This window comes from Scomber scombrus, chromosome 1 (genome assembly GCF_963691925.1).
Source record: "Scomber scombrus chromosome 1, fScoSco1.1, whole genome shotgun sequence".
Taxonomy (NCBI): domain Eukaryota; kingdom Metazoa; phylum Chordata; class Actinopteri; order Scombriformes; family Scombridae; genus Scomber; species Scomber scombrus.
In genome coordinates, this window is record NC_084970.1 from 3268302 (window position 1) to 3286498 (window position 18197).

The following is an 18197-nucleotide window of genomic DNA, read 5'->3' on the forward strand; positions in this document are numbered from 1 at the left end:
TAACAGCGATTACAGCTTCCTGGGAAGTTCCCCTGAAACCAGAACAAGCATGGAAATGCAGCTATTACTAACAGCATTAGTCACACCTGGATCAAATGATGTGTAAGAGAAGTGAGTGTGCAGGGATCAGTGGATTCATCTAAAGCCACAGATAAACAAATGTGACAAACCAAACATGACGGCTCAGTTACAACTGCAGTGATTTGCTGATTAATAGATTAGTGGACTGATAGGAAATGAATTGACACTAGGGCTAGGTATCGTTTAAAAAATAACGATACCAGCACCAATCCAAGTACCCTTAAAGTGATACTGATACTATACAACTGAGTACTTCATTCAATACTCATTCCACATTTAGTGCTCTGTCTTTTATCCGGTGTAACAGGCGTGTAGTGTAGACACACTTTAGAGCGTTTAGGTGGCATCTCGGCTTCAGAACCGCTAAGCGCGCTAACTCAAATTCACCACGACTTCACCACCACAGACAGGTTGTAGCTGCTGTGGCAGTGGACCAATCACATGACACATTCAATCGAAGAATGCTTGCGTTGATTGGCTGTGAGCAAGTCCATACAAATAGTCATATTTTCTAGCTCTGGGTGTAAAAAGGATGGATTGTTTCAATGCTACTTGATATCGATTTATTTCAGTCGATAGTTAAGGGTACTGAGTACTGAGACCCATCCCTAGTTGCCAACCCTTATTGGGTAATTGAATAATCATTTTAATATTTTTATAAGCAACATTGTTGAACATTTGCTGGTTTCTAGCTACTCAAATGTGACGTGTTTAGGTTTTTTTTAATGTCTTTGAGTTTTTACTATATATTTTTTTTACTACTATTGTTGTTTGTTTTATTGTTTGTGTACTTACTTATTATTTATTGTTCTTTATTCTGTCTATTGATGCTCTTTTATTTTTCTGCAATAAAGTAAATTTCCCCACTGTGGGATTAATAAAGGAATATCTTCTCTTATCTTTGGACAAGACATTTGGAGTCATCATTTTATTATTGAAGCAGGCATTTGTGGCTGTTTTCTGACACTTTAAAGAGAAAACGATTGATCCAAAATGAAGATAATCATTAATTTCAGCCACAATCTCAATTGAATAATAACTTAAGTAAAAAGTTTGAATAGTAGGCTTAGAATAATGCAGTTTTTTCCCCATTGAACCTCTTTCCCAGCAGGTGTTTGTCTCAAATGTGGCTATTACAAGGAGTGTTTGTGAGATATTCTAATCATATTTCATTACCCTTATATGGTAGGGTGGGTTGCATATCTATATAATAGTCAGATCACGTCAGAGACTGTGGCAGAGAGTGTGTGAGAGTGGATCATACTTTATGGATGTTATGGGTTAAAATGAGGCGTGTCAGCCGGTTGTCGCGCGCGCTTCCGTGTTACTTCCTAGTTGTTCGGTAGGGGGACGAAAACTTTTTTTTTTTACGGAAGAGAGACACACGATCGAGGACTACACACTTTAATCGGACCGGGCTAGTTTGTAGTTTTACATGTTTGCACCAAACTATCGAAGCTGTCATTGAACGCACCCAGCTGACAGAAGAACCATGGCTGACAGCCGAGAAGAGGAGAAACACGAAGGAGACCAGGAGCCTCAGGGTGCCGCGGGCGGGGAAGGTATTCACACACACACACACGCACACACACACACACACACACACACACACACACACACACACACACACACACACACACACACACACACACACACACACAGCTGTTTATAAACTGACTAAACTCCACTCAACAGCCTCAATGTTACATTTAAATATTAAAATAGGTCCTGTATAGTCTTTAAACATATAGACACTACTGATGATCACACACCGGATGAGTGTGAGTTTAAACCAGCTGTTATGCAGATGTTTACCAAATACCTGCCTGACTTTAACCAAGCTTGGTTAAAGTGGTTTTGTGTTTAGGTGGTGGCTTCATCTGCCCTGCCGTTGACCCATTTACTGCATAATCTATGAAGCGCTATTATAAAGAAGATATGGAGGCCTTGTGTGTGCCTGCCAGGTAACTTAGTGGCCAGGTAACTGTGGCAGCTCATAAACAAGGTAATAAAGCAGTTAGATGAGTCAGGACAGTGAGTCAGCATGTTGTTCAGGCTAACCCACCACCACCACCACCACCACCATCACCATCCTCCCCCCCACAAGTTAGAACCAAATGTCAGATTGTATTTGATGTACATTATGAACACCTATCAGCTGACGGAAGGCGGGGAATATGACGTCACGCCGAGACTGCGATGTGAAAGAGAAACCTTGACAAAGATTATGCTTCAAAACTATTATTACTAGGCTATATTTCAATCTGATAACAAAGCTTCTTCTTGCAATAGGGAAATTCAACATGCATAAAGAGAAGTTCTCTATAAGCCCCTTCCAAATTTGAATATGTAGTCATTCACAACAACTATAAAAAGTGACTGAACTGATTATTTTTCGTAGCCCTTTAAATAAAATACATCAAGGTATGGATGTTATATCTTATTTATTTGCTTTTCCTTAGTAAAAGCTGTATTTATTATTCATGTGTTTTTATATTTATATCTCTCTTTTCATTTTTCACATATTGTTTCTGGATGTCTGAACCATTCATGTTGTTAAATAAAGATGATTTATATATAATTAAAACCAGATATCAAACCCAATATTCAGTTTTTTTTAACTGATGATTTCAAAATGTTTATAGGAATTATTAAGGAGAAAAAAAAGACTAATTGTCCATTTAAATATTAATATATTCATATTTTATCAGCAGTACTAACAGACAGTGCAGTCACAGGTTTAATTTAGTTATGACGGCAAATTTGCCATCCATAAATCATTGGGTTGTTTTTTAAAGCCACTGTTATAAATGAAGTATCTCTATACAGTGATTTCTGGAGAGGAGTAACTTCTTATAAAAAGAGACTTAATCTGATGGAAATAGGACATAAAGTCTATGTTTAATCTGCAGTTCTGTGAAGTAATAGAAAATATTGTTTCTTAAACTTTTGTTTGCAAATATAATCTTATTATATCTCTTTTCTAATTATATATGTTATATTATATATATTTTTATACTAGTGTTACCACCTCTACTCATTGGTTTTGTTTAGGGCTGCAACTAATGATCATTTTCATTATTGATTCATTTACCAAATATTGTTTTGATTAATCAATTTTATAATTTCGCTTATAAAATATCAGTAAACAGCACAAAAATGTATACAATGTTCAAATGTCTTGTTTTCTCTGACCAACAGTCCCAAACCAAACAACATTAAGTTAAACTTGATGTATGACCAAAAACAAAGAATTGTTGTCATATATGTCATATATGTTGTCAAATTAAAATGATATTCAACTGCAGTTATTAACATAGTGAGGAATATTTGACTAAATTAGTTAAAATCAGCGTACAAAGTAAGAAACTAAACATAATCTGCTGAAAACTACATCATACAATTGTGGTGTGGATCTTGTAATGCAGAAAAATGTACCTTTAAAACTCTATTTATATTTCCTGACAGTGCTGGGAAATACAGCAGCACATGTAAACATAACCAAATAGCCTTAATATTGTGAATTAAGGCAAAGCACAGTTAAATGTTGTATTCAGTTAGATGTGTTCTTATTTCCCTCTAACAATAATATCACAATTTCTGACCAAATATTCACATTTGGGGCTGATTTCAGTCCAGAAATCTTCTAAAACAAATGCAAATGAATCCATTGGTACCTCTATTCTGTGAATATTAGGAGTCGGTCCATAAAAAAAGAAGAGGACTCAACGAAATGATGAATTGGATCATCAGTCAAACCACAAATGATGGAAGTCAATTGATCAATTATATTATTTGTCCCTAAGGAGCAACGCAAAGCACATGAACACAACATATACATAGAAAAACAAACTAAATAAAAAATAAATCAGAGTACACATGAGACTGTTTCATTGTAAAAACTGTCAAATTTGTTTAGGATTTGGTTCCTGAGTAGGTTCGTGTGCTAAAGTCATTTTTTTTGAAAGCAAACGGAAAATAAAAATGAATAAAAACTGCTGAAAATGCAAATAAAAACAAGTTAATGAAAACGTACTTAATACATTTCACTAGCAAGGACCACACCATCAACAAGATGGGTTTATTGAGAACGATTGATGATGGTTCTTCTGTTTGCTGACTGCATTGTTTGGAAGCTTGTAGGGAGGTCACCATAGTATCGAGGCAGCGACCCTACGCAAGAGAGGAAGAATCAGGAAAAAAAACAGGAAGAGAGAAATAAAGGGAAGGGTGGACAAATTACTAGAACGGAAGAGGAGATGGTTACTGTACTGTAGGTGGTATTTATAGGAATGCCGGACGTAGAGCTCCTGAAACTTTGCTGAATAACCTTCAAGTACAGGATATTTAGAATATTTTATGTAAGAAAAATAACATTCCTTTCTTTCACCTTTCTGAACATTTGACAAATAATGCAGTGACTGAAATGACTGCTGGTGTTAATCAGTCCTCTCATTGTTCCAGATGTGGTTGACGATGCCATCATTGAGCAGGGAGCGGTGGTCCTCAGAGGGTAAGTACGCTCATACCAACCATACCAACCATACCAGTGCAAATCATACACTTCACACTTTAACCAACCCATAGATAGATTTTTGAAAGTGTTTGAAAATCTAACTGCCGAGACTGAAAACTTGCTTGAGATACATTGTGCATGTTGTGATGGCCGATAAAGTGATGTCATTCAAATTTTAGTTTCGGCATAATGTGTAAAATTTTTATCGATAGATATTCTTTCTATAGATAGATATTCTATCACCCCCTCTCTACTATACAGTGCTTTACATTTTATATATATATATATTTTGCCCTCAAATATTCCACAATGGAATAAAAAAGGGTGTGTACAGTACTTTCTGTTAACAATCCCACAATGCAATGCTCCACATTTTAAAGATGTGAAAACTACCGTCACATGACTCTACAGCTGATGGTGATGTAGAGCCAGACCGATATATTGGTTAGCCGATATTATCCGTTGATATTGACCTATCACAGATATATCGGTATCGGTCAATATGTTGTCCGATATGTGCCAATATATACTTTTGATTTTTTTTATGTAATACTTTTTACTCCCTAATTTTTATGTAATACTTTTATCGGTTTCAGATGAAGATGATTAGTTATTGTCTGAAATCTCGATCTGCTTCTACTACCGAGTGAACTATTGAGTGTTTGTTATATAGGGAGTAGTGAATGAGTGAATAAAGGAGTGATTTCAGACACAGCCCTTGTGTTATACTTGGCTTGTATTTTTAGTATTCCCATGTTGAAGCAGTTTTTTGCTGTTACAGGTATGTGATCCAGCGTATACATTCGTCGGACCCCGATCGACAAGTCTCCTCTGAAGATCTGGGAGGACTGCCGGATGAACAACAGGATCCACAGATCAAAGAAGTGGTGAAACAGCTGCTCAAGATCGCGGACGAGATGAACCGTAACGCTGAGCTCCAGAGGTAAGCACTTCGTCTGTCCGGGATTTTATTGGTCGATAATGATCACTGCGTTTGAACAGGCACGACGTTTACTGCCATCCATATTATCTTCATGCAGACAATACAATCAATATGATCATTACCTGCTAGTAAATGTCACAGTTTCCTACATTCCTACATATTAGGAAGAATGTTTGCCGGTGACACTTTCTTTCAATCCACTTGCACACACTTACTGGGTTTCCAGAAACTCTAACCCTTTTTTTTTTTTCTTCCAAAAAGCCTTTTCTACCTTTTACTATGGCCATTGTTACAGTTTTTTGAATCTGTTCAATCTCTTCCTGTCAGACTCATCAACCAGGTTCCAGGTAACTGTGCTCAGGACATCTTCATGAAGGTGGCCCGGAGCATCTTTGTCGACGGCATCAACTGGGGTCGAGTGGTGGCTCTCTTCCACCTGGCCTACAAACTCATACACAGGGTAACGCACCAATTGAGTTTTCCTCACTTGACATAGAAACACAAGACTCTCCTAGATAATGTAACCATCATTTAGGCTTGTGTTATGGCATGACATTATCTAGTGAAATCACATTGGCATTTTTTTTAGTTTTTAGTTAAAGGATGGATTCACAGTTCTTAAAGTATGTCTTAAAACAACAGTCAGGTGCCTAAATGAACATTGAAACATGTTGTCTTACCATAATCATTCCTCCTGTTCATACTGACCATTAGAAGATCCCTTCATAATGCACTTACTATGTCAGTGATGGAGGACTAAGTCCACAGTCCTCCTTCTGTGTAAAAATGTATTTAAAAGCTAAAAAAAATAGTAAATGGACTAATAAGTATGAGTTCCTTGTCTGGTCAAACTGTACATTTGTTAGGTATCATGCTGTGTGCTGCATGCCTTTCAATCCTGCATGCTTGGCTTGATGTATAGCTACCTGCATTATCAATGTGGTATGATAAACTCCCATTTCCTTATGAAGGGGTTATCCCATGTATTGCAAGGAACCTTAGAGGAGTTTGTTAAAGAGTGGTCATAAGCATTCACTGATATTATGAACCCTCCACCCCAATTTTTCTTTTTCTTTTTTTCTTTATATAGTTAGTTATTTTGGCCCTTGTGTTTTGTGGTTTGTTTTTGATTGTGTGGTTGGTGCTGTATTATATATGTTAATGTTGAGACAGCAGAAAGCTGTGTATTTAATTTGACCATATGTGAATGTTACTCTAATACTTACGCTAATATGCTTCAGCCGTCCAAATGAGTCAAATCAAGTCTTCTATGTTTCAACGTTACAGTGTTTTTAGAGCCAAAGTTCCTCTTTTTGTTACTATACTTCCACCACAGCTCAACAGGGAAACACTAAGAGGGAATTTGATGCTAAAAAGACTGTAAATGTGTCAGATATCACTTGATATGACTAACTTACACTAATGAAGCTCAATAGAAGCTGATCATCTACTTTTAAATGACTGTGTGGACACACTGTGGATTTTATCCTCCATCACTTCCATTGAAAGCACATTTGAAGGAGATCTTTTAATAGTCAGTATGAACAGGAGGAATTATTCCTTTAAGCTGTTCGTACCCGTTTTGGCTCTGCATGTGGACACTCATCCTGCACTTCAAATCTGCTCTCTTTTGTCTCATAAAGGCACTGACCACCAACCATCTAGAAAACATCAGACTTGTTATAAACTGGGTTCTACAGTTCATCAGAGAGCAGCTTTACTCCTGGCTGGTCCAGCAGGGAGGCTGGGTGAGTCATGCATTACCTATAAAAAATCAGTAATGTTTGAAATGCTGCTTGTATGGACTAGTCACTTGGATCCAAAGCACTTAATCTTACTTTCTTTTTTGATTCCAGCAAGGGGTGATCCGCGGCATTTCTCAGTGGAGGACGGTAGCCGTAGTAGCATCATTAGTATTGGTAGCAACCTTTGTTTACTACAGGAAGACACGCTGAGAGCATCACACCTCACTGCAGACCATACCACACACCGATAAAACACGCCATATTCCTTTTATTAATAAAGACATTTCCTGGACATGAATTACAACCACTCCTCAGCCTCCAGCTCATAAACCAGAGGTGGCCAAGCACTGTACTATGAGGCACAACACCTCCTCTCTTCTCAGGTTTCCCAAAACAAAAACAAAAAATGCATGTAGAAGGAGCTTCTCTGTCCACCTTCACCAGCAACTGCTCTACACCTTCCATGGAATTACAACAGCTGCTGCAGCACCCCCACCCAGTATTTATGATTACTGGATGTAGCTGTAGACCTGAACTTCAACCAGACCCCCAGCTCCAGTTTATATAGTCTACATCGGCTCTGATTGGGGGTCCGACTTAAATTTCATCAGGGTCGGCAAAATTTGGATCGTACCCGAGGAGACGTGAAGAAGAGTCTGATGACATCAATGGCATATACTGCATCGTAAGTCAGCCAATCAAAAGCACTGACCCACTGAGCACTGTGCCGTAGCTTCGTCATGTTAGCGTGTTAGCTTGTGCCTGCACCTCAGTCTATCATTTCAGAGGCTGCATTTTTAAAAATTAGAGCTGGATAATGAAACGAAATGAAGCACTCCATGGTCCATGTCCAGTTAGTTAGATAATCTCAATTATTTGTCTCAACAGAATTCAGTAGAGTTGGGTGGGAGGATGTCCTGGTTTAAGAAGTGTATAAATTCCCACTTTAAAGTTTTATTTGAATGCTATGGGTAATTTAACGATAATATAGGTTCATATTAAAGCCATCAGATTGAATTATTTCATAATTTCACTGAGAAACCATGTGTTTGTCAGTTAGCAGTGAGCTTCAGTCTCTTGTTAAAAAGTAAGTCAGACATGCTAATTCAGAACGCCTTCTTTGTTGCAACAAACACTGCACCACAGTGCCAAATTCACTGGAAATCGACCCAAAATCGAAGTGTGAACTGGTTTAAACTGCTTAATGTCAATGTCAAGTGTCAAATATCAGCTTTCTTTAAAGTCTTAAAATTCAGCTTGTGAAAGAGTATAAGCTTGGTCGTTGGGTGTTTCTGACTGAACTGTTTCTTTAGATGTTTTTAATTCCCTTCCGACAATATTCAGGTGCCCGTATGAACACTGACACATGTTTTGCTTGGTGTTGATATTTGGGAAAGTTTAAATAAATCCCCCAACCTCCCAACTCCATAGGTGTGGTGAAATCTCTATTAGCTGATTAACTGTTGTATGTATAACCATCACTGTACTGTGAAAACATCTGAATGGTAAACTGGCTCAAGTACCTAGCTGATAATATTATATGCTTAACTAACAAAAGGGCATAAACCAGCTGTTTGTGTCCCCAGTAACCAAATGTGAAGATGTTTTTTAATGCTGTAGTGTGGACAGGAGAAACACTGAGGTATCATTCACACAGTGTACAGCAGTGTTAAGCTCATTTCTGTTGCCTCTGTCAATTTTGACCCGGTAGGACAACAGGCGCTTTCATTTAAATGAGGCCCATTGATCATTCTTGAACTCGGTCCAAAGTATGTGTAAAATCTGTGGTAATAAGTTGGCATGAAGTTGGCTAAAAGAACTGGGTGATCATTTATACCTTTTATATTTTACAGTCAAACCAGACCAGGCCCATTTTAACCCGGGAAGACAACAGAGGCAACAGAACAAACATTAACCTGCTTCTAGTAAATGTAGTCACGGCAATTTGGACAATCGCACTCCTTTTTGTTGTTTGGCATCTGAAAGAGAAAGACACGTAAAGCCCCCCCCCCCCCCCCCCCCCCCCCCCCCCCCCCTCCACAAAAAAAAAACATGTTTTTCTTGTTCCTTCAGTTGAATATTTGAGCTTCACTGTGGGGAATGATGTGTGTTCAGAGTTTGTTTCACATTCATCGGCTGAAAGTAGAAAGTTTCTTTGAGCTCGTTAAAAAAAAATCTGATTTTAAGGGTCAGGACTAAGAGCAAGATTTGTGATATCGCAATTAGCTGGGAAGCCGATTTGTGGTCCAGTATGAAAGCGGCACAAATGTGATGTGGAAACTTGAAGCCTCCAGTGCACATACACTAAGAATGGACTTTACAGTGAAGTAGGAGACATCTCGTGTCCAGTCGTGAAAGTTTAGAAATGAAATATATTTATATTATAGTCATAAGATTGTGGAATTTTTCACGAGGGAGGAGGAGTAGATGTAATTTTAAGGATTTTTCAAGTAGTAATTATAAAAAAAAAATCCAGAGCAGTCTTTTAATATCTTCATACATGTCTGGAAGGGGTCTTTAACATCTTTATTCCACTCTGAGTTGTAATATTTTAGAGAACAACCTTAAAATGTTAACACGGATGAAAAAACCCTTTTTAAATGTAAGCAGTGTTTTCAAATGTGTCCGCATGGGTGAAGACTGATCTGACTCCTCAAGAGTGAGATGATGAACTGTATGTAGCTCTACAACATTACAGAATACAGGCCTTCTCACCCAACATCACAATATTAATGATCCTTCTCCAGCAGGGTTGTTATGTACAGTATTTCAGCTTTATTTTCACACACACTACTGAAGTGGATTTTCATGATGAACGGATACTTGTAAAACCTGTAAAACCTCTTCGACTGTCGCAGAAAAAACCTGCTATTTATATTCTTAAATTCTACACACTGCACCTTTTTAAATGGTCATAAACGTGCATATTTAAGGAGGAGGAACAACTTTTCTAGAGTACATGAAACCCTTCTCTATCGCTCTTTGGGGGAAATGGTTTATAGATAAAGGAGTAATTATTTCAACTATTTCTTTTTACTTCTTTCAATGTGAAAGGGTGGGATAAGTGTATATGGGGGACAGTGAGAGGCTTGCAGGTGATGCTATCTAGTGCCTCGTGAGCTGTTGTCAAATGTTTTTACTATCAAATTCATGGTGTGCTTCAGAGGGGAAATGCTATTTATCTGCTGTCCTGTGGTGTTTTAAAAAAAAATGTGACCTGATGGATATTTTATTTGTTATAAACACTTTTTGATTGGACTCCATTTCCATGTATATATATTAAAAGAAATCTACAATTCATTGTGTTGTATGAATGTTCTGAGGTCACATTTAGTCATATTTAATGAGTCATGTTGTCATGGAACTTCCCAGGTGAAATACAGTCTGGGACTCTTGTCCCAGTCTACAGTCCAAGTTTTCACTTCTAAATAAACCAATGCAAACCTGTTTATTTTGTCACTCCTCCACTAGATTATTTGTACTTCTGGCAATGTGGAGATAGCTTTGAAACAACATATAGGCCTACATGCTGGCAAATAATACAATATATAATTGGAATAATCGAATCATACATGTATTTCTTTTCTCTAACATTAACAGGCAATTATAACTGTACAGGAGTTTGGCTTCATTCCACACATACACTCACTGGCCTCTTCATTAGGTTCACCTGTATGACCTAATTCAATCCAATAGAACAGCTCTGCTATACATTTTTACATTTCTGAAGATTATACACCTTCAGTTTTTGTTAATATTGTGAAGAAGTTGATCATTCTGCTTTGTGTTTATTATGAGGTCATAGTGGGTGATGGTGTATTAAGGTGCATTATATTGAATAATGTTCCTAATATTTTTCCACTTCATTAACATACATTTGAGGGGCAAAATATTAGGAACACTATTCAGTATAATGCACCTCAGTACGCCACCACCTCTTAGTATCACCTCAATAATAAACATAAAGTAGAATTATCAACTTTTGACAATGTTAACAAAAACTGAAAACTTCATAAATGTAGAATTTATAGCAGAGCTGTTGTATTGGATTGAATTAGGTTGATAGATCCTCTGTTCATTATCTATGAGTTTTCCTCTGGCGCCACCCTCAGTACAAATGATAACATTAGACAGAATACCTTATAGACTTGCTTAGAATTCATTCATTTTCCATACTGCTTACTCTCCAGGTCAGGGATGTCCAAACTATTCCATAAAGGTTCATATGGCTGCAGGTTTTCATTCCAACCAATCAGGAACACACCAGGCTTGACTCATTTAATCAACTGATCTCAGTCTTCGGACAGTTGATTACTCGAATCATGTGTGCTCTTGATTGGTTGGAACAAAAACCTGCAAAGACACTGTCCTTTTTCAGGCAATTTAAAGTCACCAATTTACCTAAGCTGCATGTTTCTGGTCTGTTGGAGGAAGCCAGAGTATTCAGAGAGAACCCACACAGGCACAGGGAGAACAACCAAACTCTACATAAGAGGGGCCCCAGCCACCTAGCGGGTTCAAACCCAGAACTCTCTTGCTGTTAGGCGACAGTGCCGACCACTACACCACCATGCCACCCTTGCTTATTTATTAGGATATTCATGCTCCTTTGAGGATTAACCCCTTTGATTTCAATAAAGTCACCTTGGCTCTCGTCCCCCATCAGATCCAAACTTTTCACAATCATTGAACCTGTTGTGCAGAACTAACATCGGTTACATTTAAGCCTTTGCCAAACGAGTTCACACAATGCTTCAGTCTATCACTGCCATATAAATCTTTTTAATCTGGTGTTGGGTTCCCCCTGCTGGCTAGATGAACGCATACAGCCAAATCATTTAGTTGTGCAGTTCTTCTAGACTTTCCAAATGTTATCGGACCAAACGGTTTGAATCCTGATCGTGGAATCCAGTCAATTTTGCAGGTGTTGTAATACTCAAAACAATTCATCATCATCCATCACCCACAGGGTTTTTGTCACTGGCAGAAATACTACAATGCAGCTTTAATCTCCTCTTTGTTTTATGACTGAACACTTCTGTATTGTGTTAGTGTGGTAACCTCTAGGGGTGGGTTGGGAGTTGTGCATTGTTCCAGTAATTCCCGATTCTCTTCCCTAAATATATAGATAGGAAAATAGATGATGTCTCATTCTCGCTCATACATCTTGACACACATGAATGACACACATGATTCTTCTTTATCAAAATGACTTTATTCCAAGACATTTTCTATCAAACAAAGGCCAACACTAAGCCTTCAATAAAGTGTACACATTCAAACAGCTGCACATTTTAAATAACCAATAAATACAACGACATTATTCTACAGCAAAAAAACAACAGACAACTGTCCGTCTAGTTGAGCTTCATCAGCAGCGCCATCTTTTAAAAGAACTACAGTAATGTTCTAAAGCAGTACCGATGTCTTCATTTGCAGGTAGCCACTATAGCAATATATCATGGGGTATAAATGTGTCTTTCTGGACTTTTGGCAATACTTGGCAGAAAGTCCGAGTGCTTCTTTATAATCTCATGCTGTGGCACTGTACTTCCTACAATCTAAGCCTGTGACTAATACTGTACCGTTCTTTTCTTTCTCCTGGTTTCTATAAGCTCTTTGGTCATGTACAGTTACAGCTCAATCCATCTTCTCTTTATTCCAAACAAAACCAGAATGTCAAACACATCCCTCCCTGGACTTTATTTCAGGAAGGAAGAGCTAGCTCTCTCCAAGTGTTTGTTCAGTAAATGTGTGGACTGTGACTGATAGTGAGAGGATAAATCATTAGCACAGTTAAGCATCATTCTCCACTCTGTAGGACTCTGCTCTTGTGTTCTGTGCGGTCATCTCTGACTGAACAGTGCTGGCAGGATATCATAGCAGCCTCTCTGGGTTTGGACCTGCAGTCAGTCCTTGGTTCTACATGCAGTCTGAGCCCTCAGACAAAGCCGGACACCCCCAGGAAACATTATTCACCGGTGCCTCATCACTATTATCTCATCTCTTGTGGAAGCTGGGACTGTGAATAATCTGAGAGAGCTTTCCGAAGGAGTCCATGGTGTCTACAGGTTCTTCCGATTGCGCTGCGCCGTTCTCCAGCTGGTACGGGACCTCCAGTGCTGGGGCTGAGGTTTCCTTCAGGGTGCTGATCCTGGGGAGGAACTGGGCCAGAGCTGGGACGCCGCGGTCTCGACCCTGCAGCCTCTGCCGGTGGTTCCCCAGACTGAGCAGGGATCCGTGTCTGTTAGATACGTAAATGTTGTACCCGTCTGGCAAGATCTGTTCCCTGAAGGTGCAGTCCTCTCTGCTGTAGGTGTGCTGCAACACATCACAAACTTTATTTTAAATCTGATCAATTGTAACTTAACATATATGGGAATATACACAACAACTTTTTTTTTTTTACTATTTCTTTTGACTTTGCAGTGATTCTAAGTTTAATCCCAAAATGCACATTTATTGGGATATTAAAACACTTTTTCCTTTTTATTTTGTTCTTTTTTTAAATGTATTCCTTAGCAGTGAAAACACTAAGAAGAAAGATGGCACTGATTTTATTTGCTCTGACTTTCCATTCATCTTCATTATCATTGTAGGACTGTCATATTTTCTCCTCTAGCAGCTGCAGCATGTCCTGCATACTCCAGTTTGCTTCAATTTTGGTCCCCATTTCAGTCAGTTGACTAGTTTCATCACTATGTATGTGGGTATATATATTTATATACATACATACATACATACATACATATAATAAACAAATCAGATTCTTGTTAATTTCACATTTTGAGTTTTATTTGAGGTATTAAACATGTCACACATGAAATTAACAAAAAAGTTATCACCTAAAAACTAAACACGTGCTGTATTATTACTTTTTTTCAAATCAAGAATTGGGCAGTCAAAGTGAATCCCTGTATCTGATTGGCTGTTTTTGCTCTGGACGTGCATGTGATTTTTCACATAAGAGCTGCTCTAAAGCTGGACCTTCTTGACGTAAGGGGTTATCAGGGGGAGTCACTGTCGATAGAGCCGAGCTCAGCTTTTGCTGCAATGCAACGTCACCCAGCGAGAAGAATGTTTGGCCATTCACATACACGAGTGCACATTCAGCATGCATTTTCGTAAATTACAGTAATTCATGTTTTCCAGCACAGGAATCTTCAGCTGTGGTCTTTTTGACAGCAAAAAAAGCCCCCCCCCCCCCCCCCCCCCCCCCCCCCCCCCCCCCTTAAAAAAAATATCAAAAAAACATTCATAAATGGTTCTGCAAGTTCTTCGACAGCTGTTTATCTTGGCCCGCAGAGAGCCAGCCAGAGGCCAAGGTTGTTGTTGCTGCTGCTGGATCTTTTCATTCAAGTTTTTTCCACTTTGCAAACACATCCTACCTCCGGACAAAGGTCTATGAACCGATCGACTGTTTGAATGAATGACTGACTCGCAATGTTTTCTGAACATGGAAGCTGATTAACAACATATCACAGCAGGAGTTTTTGAGGTCAATCGCGCCTAGGAGATTTTCTTCACATAATCCACTGTCTCTCCATTTTAGAGAAAGTGTGTCTGTTAAAGGTGCATTGCTGAGTTTTTAAAAGGTGCAATCTACTTTGTTTTACAGCTTGTAAGAAGAGGTAGGCTAATCGTGAGCAATCATTTTTGTATTCATACCGTTTGAGAAGTCTAGGTGCCATTATGAGATCTTACAACAGCCAATATTAAAGAATGAACCTAGAAAAGCCAAAGTTTTCTGAAATGTGGAGGTAAACGTTTGTTGGAATAACAGTAAGAAAATGAAAATTGAATTTTCAGGGTCAAATTTAGGAAGTATCTGTTGAAATGAATGTGCTTCCAAGAGTTTAACATTCAGTTGAGCTTCACTGAGAAAAGCAGAAGTATGATATGAAAGCAGATGAAGTGCCAGTTGAGGTATAACCACTAAAAAGCAGTGGTGAAGTAAAGGGAAGTTGGAACTTCAGGAGAAAGTCTCTGTCCCTGCTGTCTGAACTCAGTCCGGCCACCTGACCTCCACTGTGTTGGGCAGGGGACATTTAATCAATGAATGTCTTTGGCTTGTGTCAAAGTGTGTTCATTGAGGTCCGCAATGCATTTTTATTTACCGTCCTTATCTAGACGTATGGAGTGAACTGTCTGACACACTGTTGAGCAAAAGTTAAAAACCGACACGCATTATTGTTGATGAATGGATTTGAATGGAAGTTATTTATTTGCTGTTGTGGCAAATAAGATTACAGTTCATGGACACAAAGTAACCCGTCTGTTTGTTTGGTTTAACATGGCGAGAGATGCTACAGCAGAGAGGATGGTTTGTTGGGTTTGAGTTTGGATCTTGGCATGAAAGCAAAACTTATGTTAACAGCAGCAGTTTGCTCATTTGGGAGCACATCTGGAAGTGTTTTTTGTTGTTGTTGTTGTTGTTTTTTTTTTTTTTAAGTGAAAAGAAACGAAGTGCTTCAAAAAGATAAAGAGTCTGGCTGTTTATTTTTCATGTTCTATGCAATCGTCTGATAGGCTGGAGGGAAGTGATTGGCTGAAAAGTGAGGAGGCTCTGTCATGAAATGTTATATTATGAAATAAAACATTATGACCTCAAACTGAACCCTAGTAATGACGATGAATGGAAAATTAAACTTAAAAATTCAATTATTCAATATTACATTATTTTCATTATTTATTTATTTATGTATGTATTTATAGCCTATCAATAGCTATGATTATTTACCACGCAGTACCTTAATTACTTTGGGTCATATTGGCCATTTTGCTGAACAACACACAATCTCAGTTTATTTTGAACTTTTTTTAAATTCTTGAGCTGCTTTATATTTCACGTGATATAGTTTGAATTTGAAATTTTTTCATCTGTTTTAATAGTATGTTGGATTCTTTTTTTTAGGGCACAGACTTAATTCTGACCCTATGAGGATACTTAACTTGAGTGCATGATAATGACATAACAATTAGACCACATATGATGAATATATTGCAAGTGTGATATATCTTAATTGGGCAACTGGAGCGTTTAAACTGCTTAAAGACAAGACTGATGTTCATCTTTATAATAAGATGAACATCAGTCTTTATAATTCGCTATAGTAGATCATATTACCAATTTGATTCATATATAGCCTTGTATATATGATATATATCTCTATTTATCTATGTGACTTTTGAAGACATATGAGCGTTGATTGATGAATGAAGTTTGCCAGATTATGAAAAATGATTAATAAGCCACAGCTTCAGAGATGAACTGGCTGTCACCTTGTCATATGAAATCCTTACCGATGAGTACAGTCTCCCATCTGCTTCTATGCAGAGAAACCGCGCGGCTTCTACTCCTCTGATGACAACACAGCCTGGATCCACAGGACGGATCTCCAGTAAACCTGCAGTTCAAATGTTCACCAGAGTGAGATATCCCTCCAAAACTGCTCCACTCATCAATGTGATTCACTAACAAGCATCACAGTTTATTTAAGAGTTTGACTTACTGTACAGAGTTTGGTCCGCAGAACCATGGATCTGTCCATCCCCACTGATCAGAAGATGCAGTCCGGGTCTGGCTGCATACAGGTGTCTGAACCGGACCACCTGGCCCCATCCGTGGGCGATGTGGGGCCCCTGATCCGATAGGGGCATGCATAAAAGTCCCGCAGCAAAAAGCAGGTTAGCAACGGATACGGTGACTACTCTCGGTTGCATGATCCTTCTTATCCTGTGTGAGCGCTCTAGTAGTAGTCTCATCCCAACCCTGCCTTTTAAATATGACCCTTATCTGCTGCTGATAACCCTCTTTCCCAAATCCAGTTCTCAGAAGCAGATCATAACACACCCCTGCACGACATCCAACTGAATCCTAGCTCTCCGTTGGCCCCTGTCGAGCCCCGACGCGAGCCCCTCTCTGCTCTGTGAGGAAAAAAAAGCCCCTCATTGTGTCGTTATATATCAGGTAGCTAAGATGCTTCATTTATGAAAAATACAACTCATGATGTTGACTAAATCGGCAGTAAACCATTTTCAATTCAACAACATTACACTGATAATCATACCTGCCTCCCTGCTGCGAATATTGTGGGAGAATTTTACATTTTGAGGTTTTAATGATGAAAATCGCTGCTCTGTGATTCATTTGCAAGCCGAACATGGCAGAAGATACTGATGATTTAGTCAAGGTCACTCATCTTTTATATAGTTCGTACCTTTTTGCAGAGAAGTGAGGAAACATACACTTTTATGCTTTTAAAATGGTTTTTGGCATGAACTCCCAATGCAGGACAAAACTGCCCCAAAGACCTCTATAGAAGACCCCAGTTAGATCTAACCTCAGTCATAGGCCTACATTCATGCTACATACAGCAATGGTCTGTGTAGTAGAGCTATATAACAATAAACATAGAAGCAAACACACATTAACATTTGTGGAAATGATACTTTTTTAGAACCACTGTAACCTGTACACTACTGTTTCCAGTAATATAAGCCATCATCATTACATCTGATGCTATATCATTATTATTAGTAGTAGTAATGGTTGTATACTGCAGTGGTGGAATATAATACTATTTACTCGAGTACTACCAATACAAGGTACTTCATATGTCTACTACAAATTAATTACAAATGAATATTTTACATACACAACATATAATGAGTTTGTATACTATGTTGCTGTGTTATAGATTTAACTCTCACATATTGTCCAGGGTCAAATTTGACCCATTTTAACACGTGAGAGCTACAAAAACATCCAAAATGCATTTCTGCTAGGTGGTCTTTTCCTAATGTGACCCAGAATATACAAAAAGGGAAATAAAATACATTTTTTAAATTTTTAGTGCAAAAGATATACGTTTTTGTATATGTAAATATACAAATTAGACCCGTGTTTATT

At 38.3% G+C, this 18197-nt stretch overlaps 2 protein-coding genes across 2 annotated transcripts; one reads left to right on the forward strand and one right to left on the reverse strand.

Moving 5' to 3' along the window:
• Positions 1–1479: 1479 nt before the first annotated feature.
• On the forward strand, positions 1480–9173 carry zgc:153993 (uncharacterized protein LOC767645 homolog). Its single transcript, XM_062415818.1, has 6 exons — positions 1480–1643; positions 4546–4594; positions 5379–5540; positions 5868–6000; positions 7184–7288; positions 7397–9173. Exons 1-6 carry the CDS (start codon positions 1574–1576, stop codon positions 7493–7495), a joined length of 618 nt encoding a protein of 205 aa, XP_062271802.1. The 5' UTR covers positions 1480–1573; the 3' UTR covers positions 7496–9173.
• A 3678-nt stretch (positions 9174–12851) lies between these two features.
• fgf19 (fibroblast growth factor 19) lies at positions 12852–17143 on the reverse strand. The gene is made up of 3 exons (XM_062418984.1): positions 16798–17143; positions 16589–16692; positions 12852–13606 (listed from the first exon to the last, which is right to left on the reverse strand). The coding sequence occupies exons 1-3, from the start codon at positions 17048–17050 to the stop codon at positions 13286–13288; spliced, it is 678 nt and encodes a 225-aa protein (XP_062274968.1). The 5' UTR covers positions 17051–17143; the 3' UTR covers positions 12852–13285.
• Positions 17144–18197: the final 1054 nt, after the last annotated feature.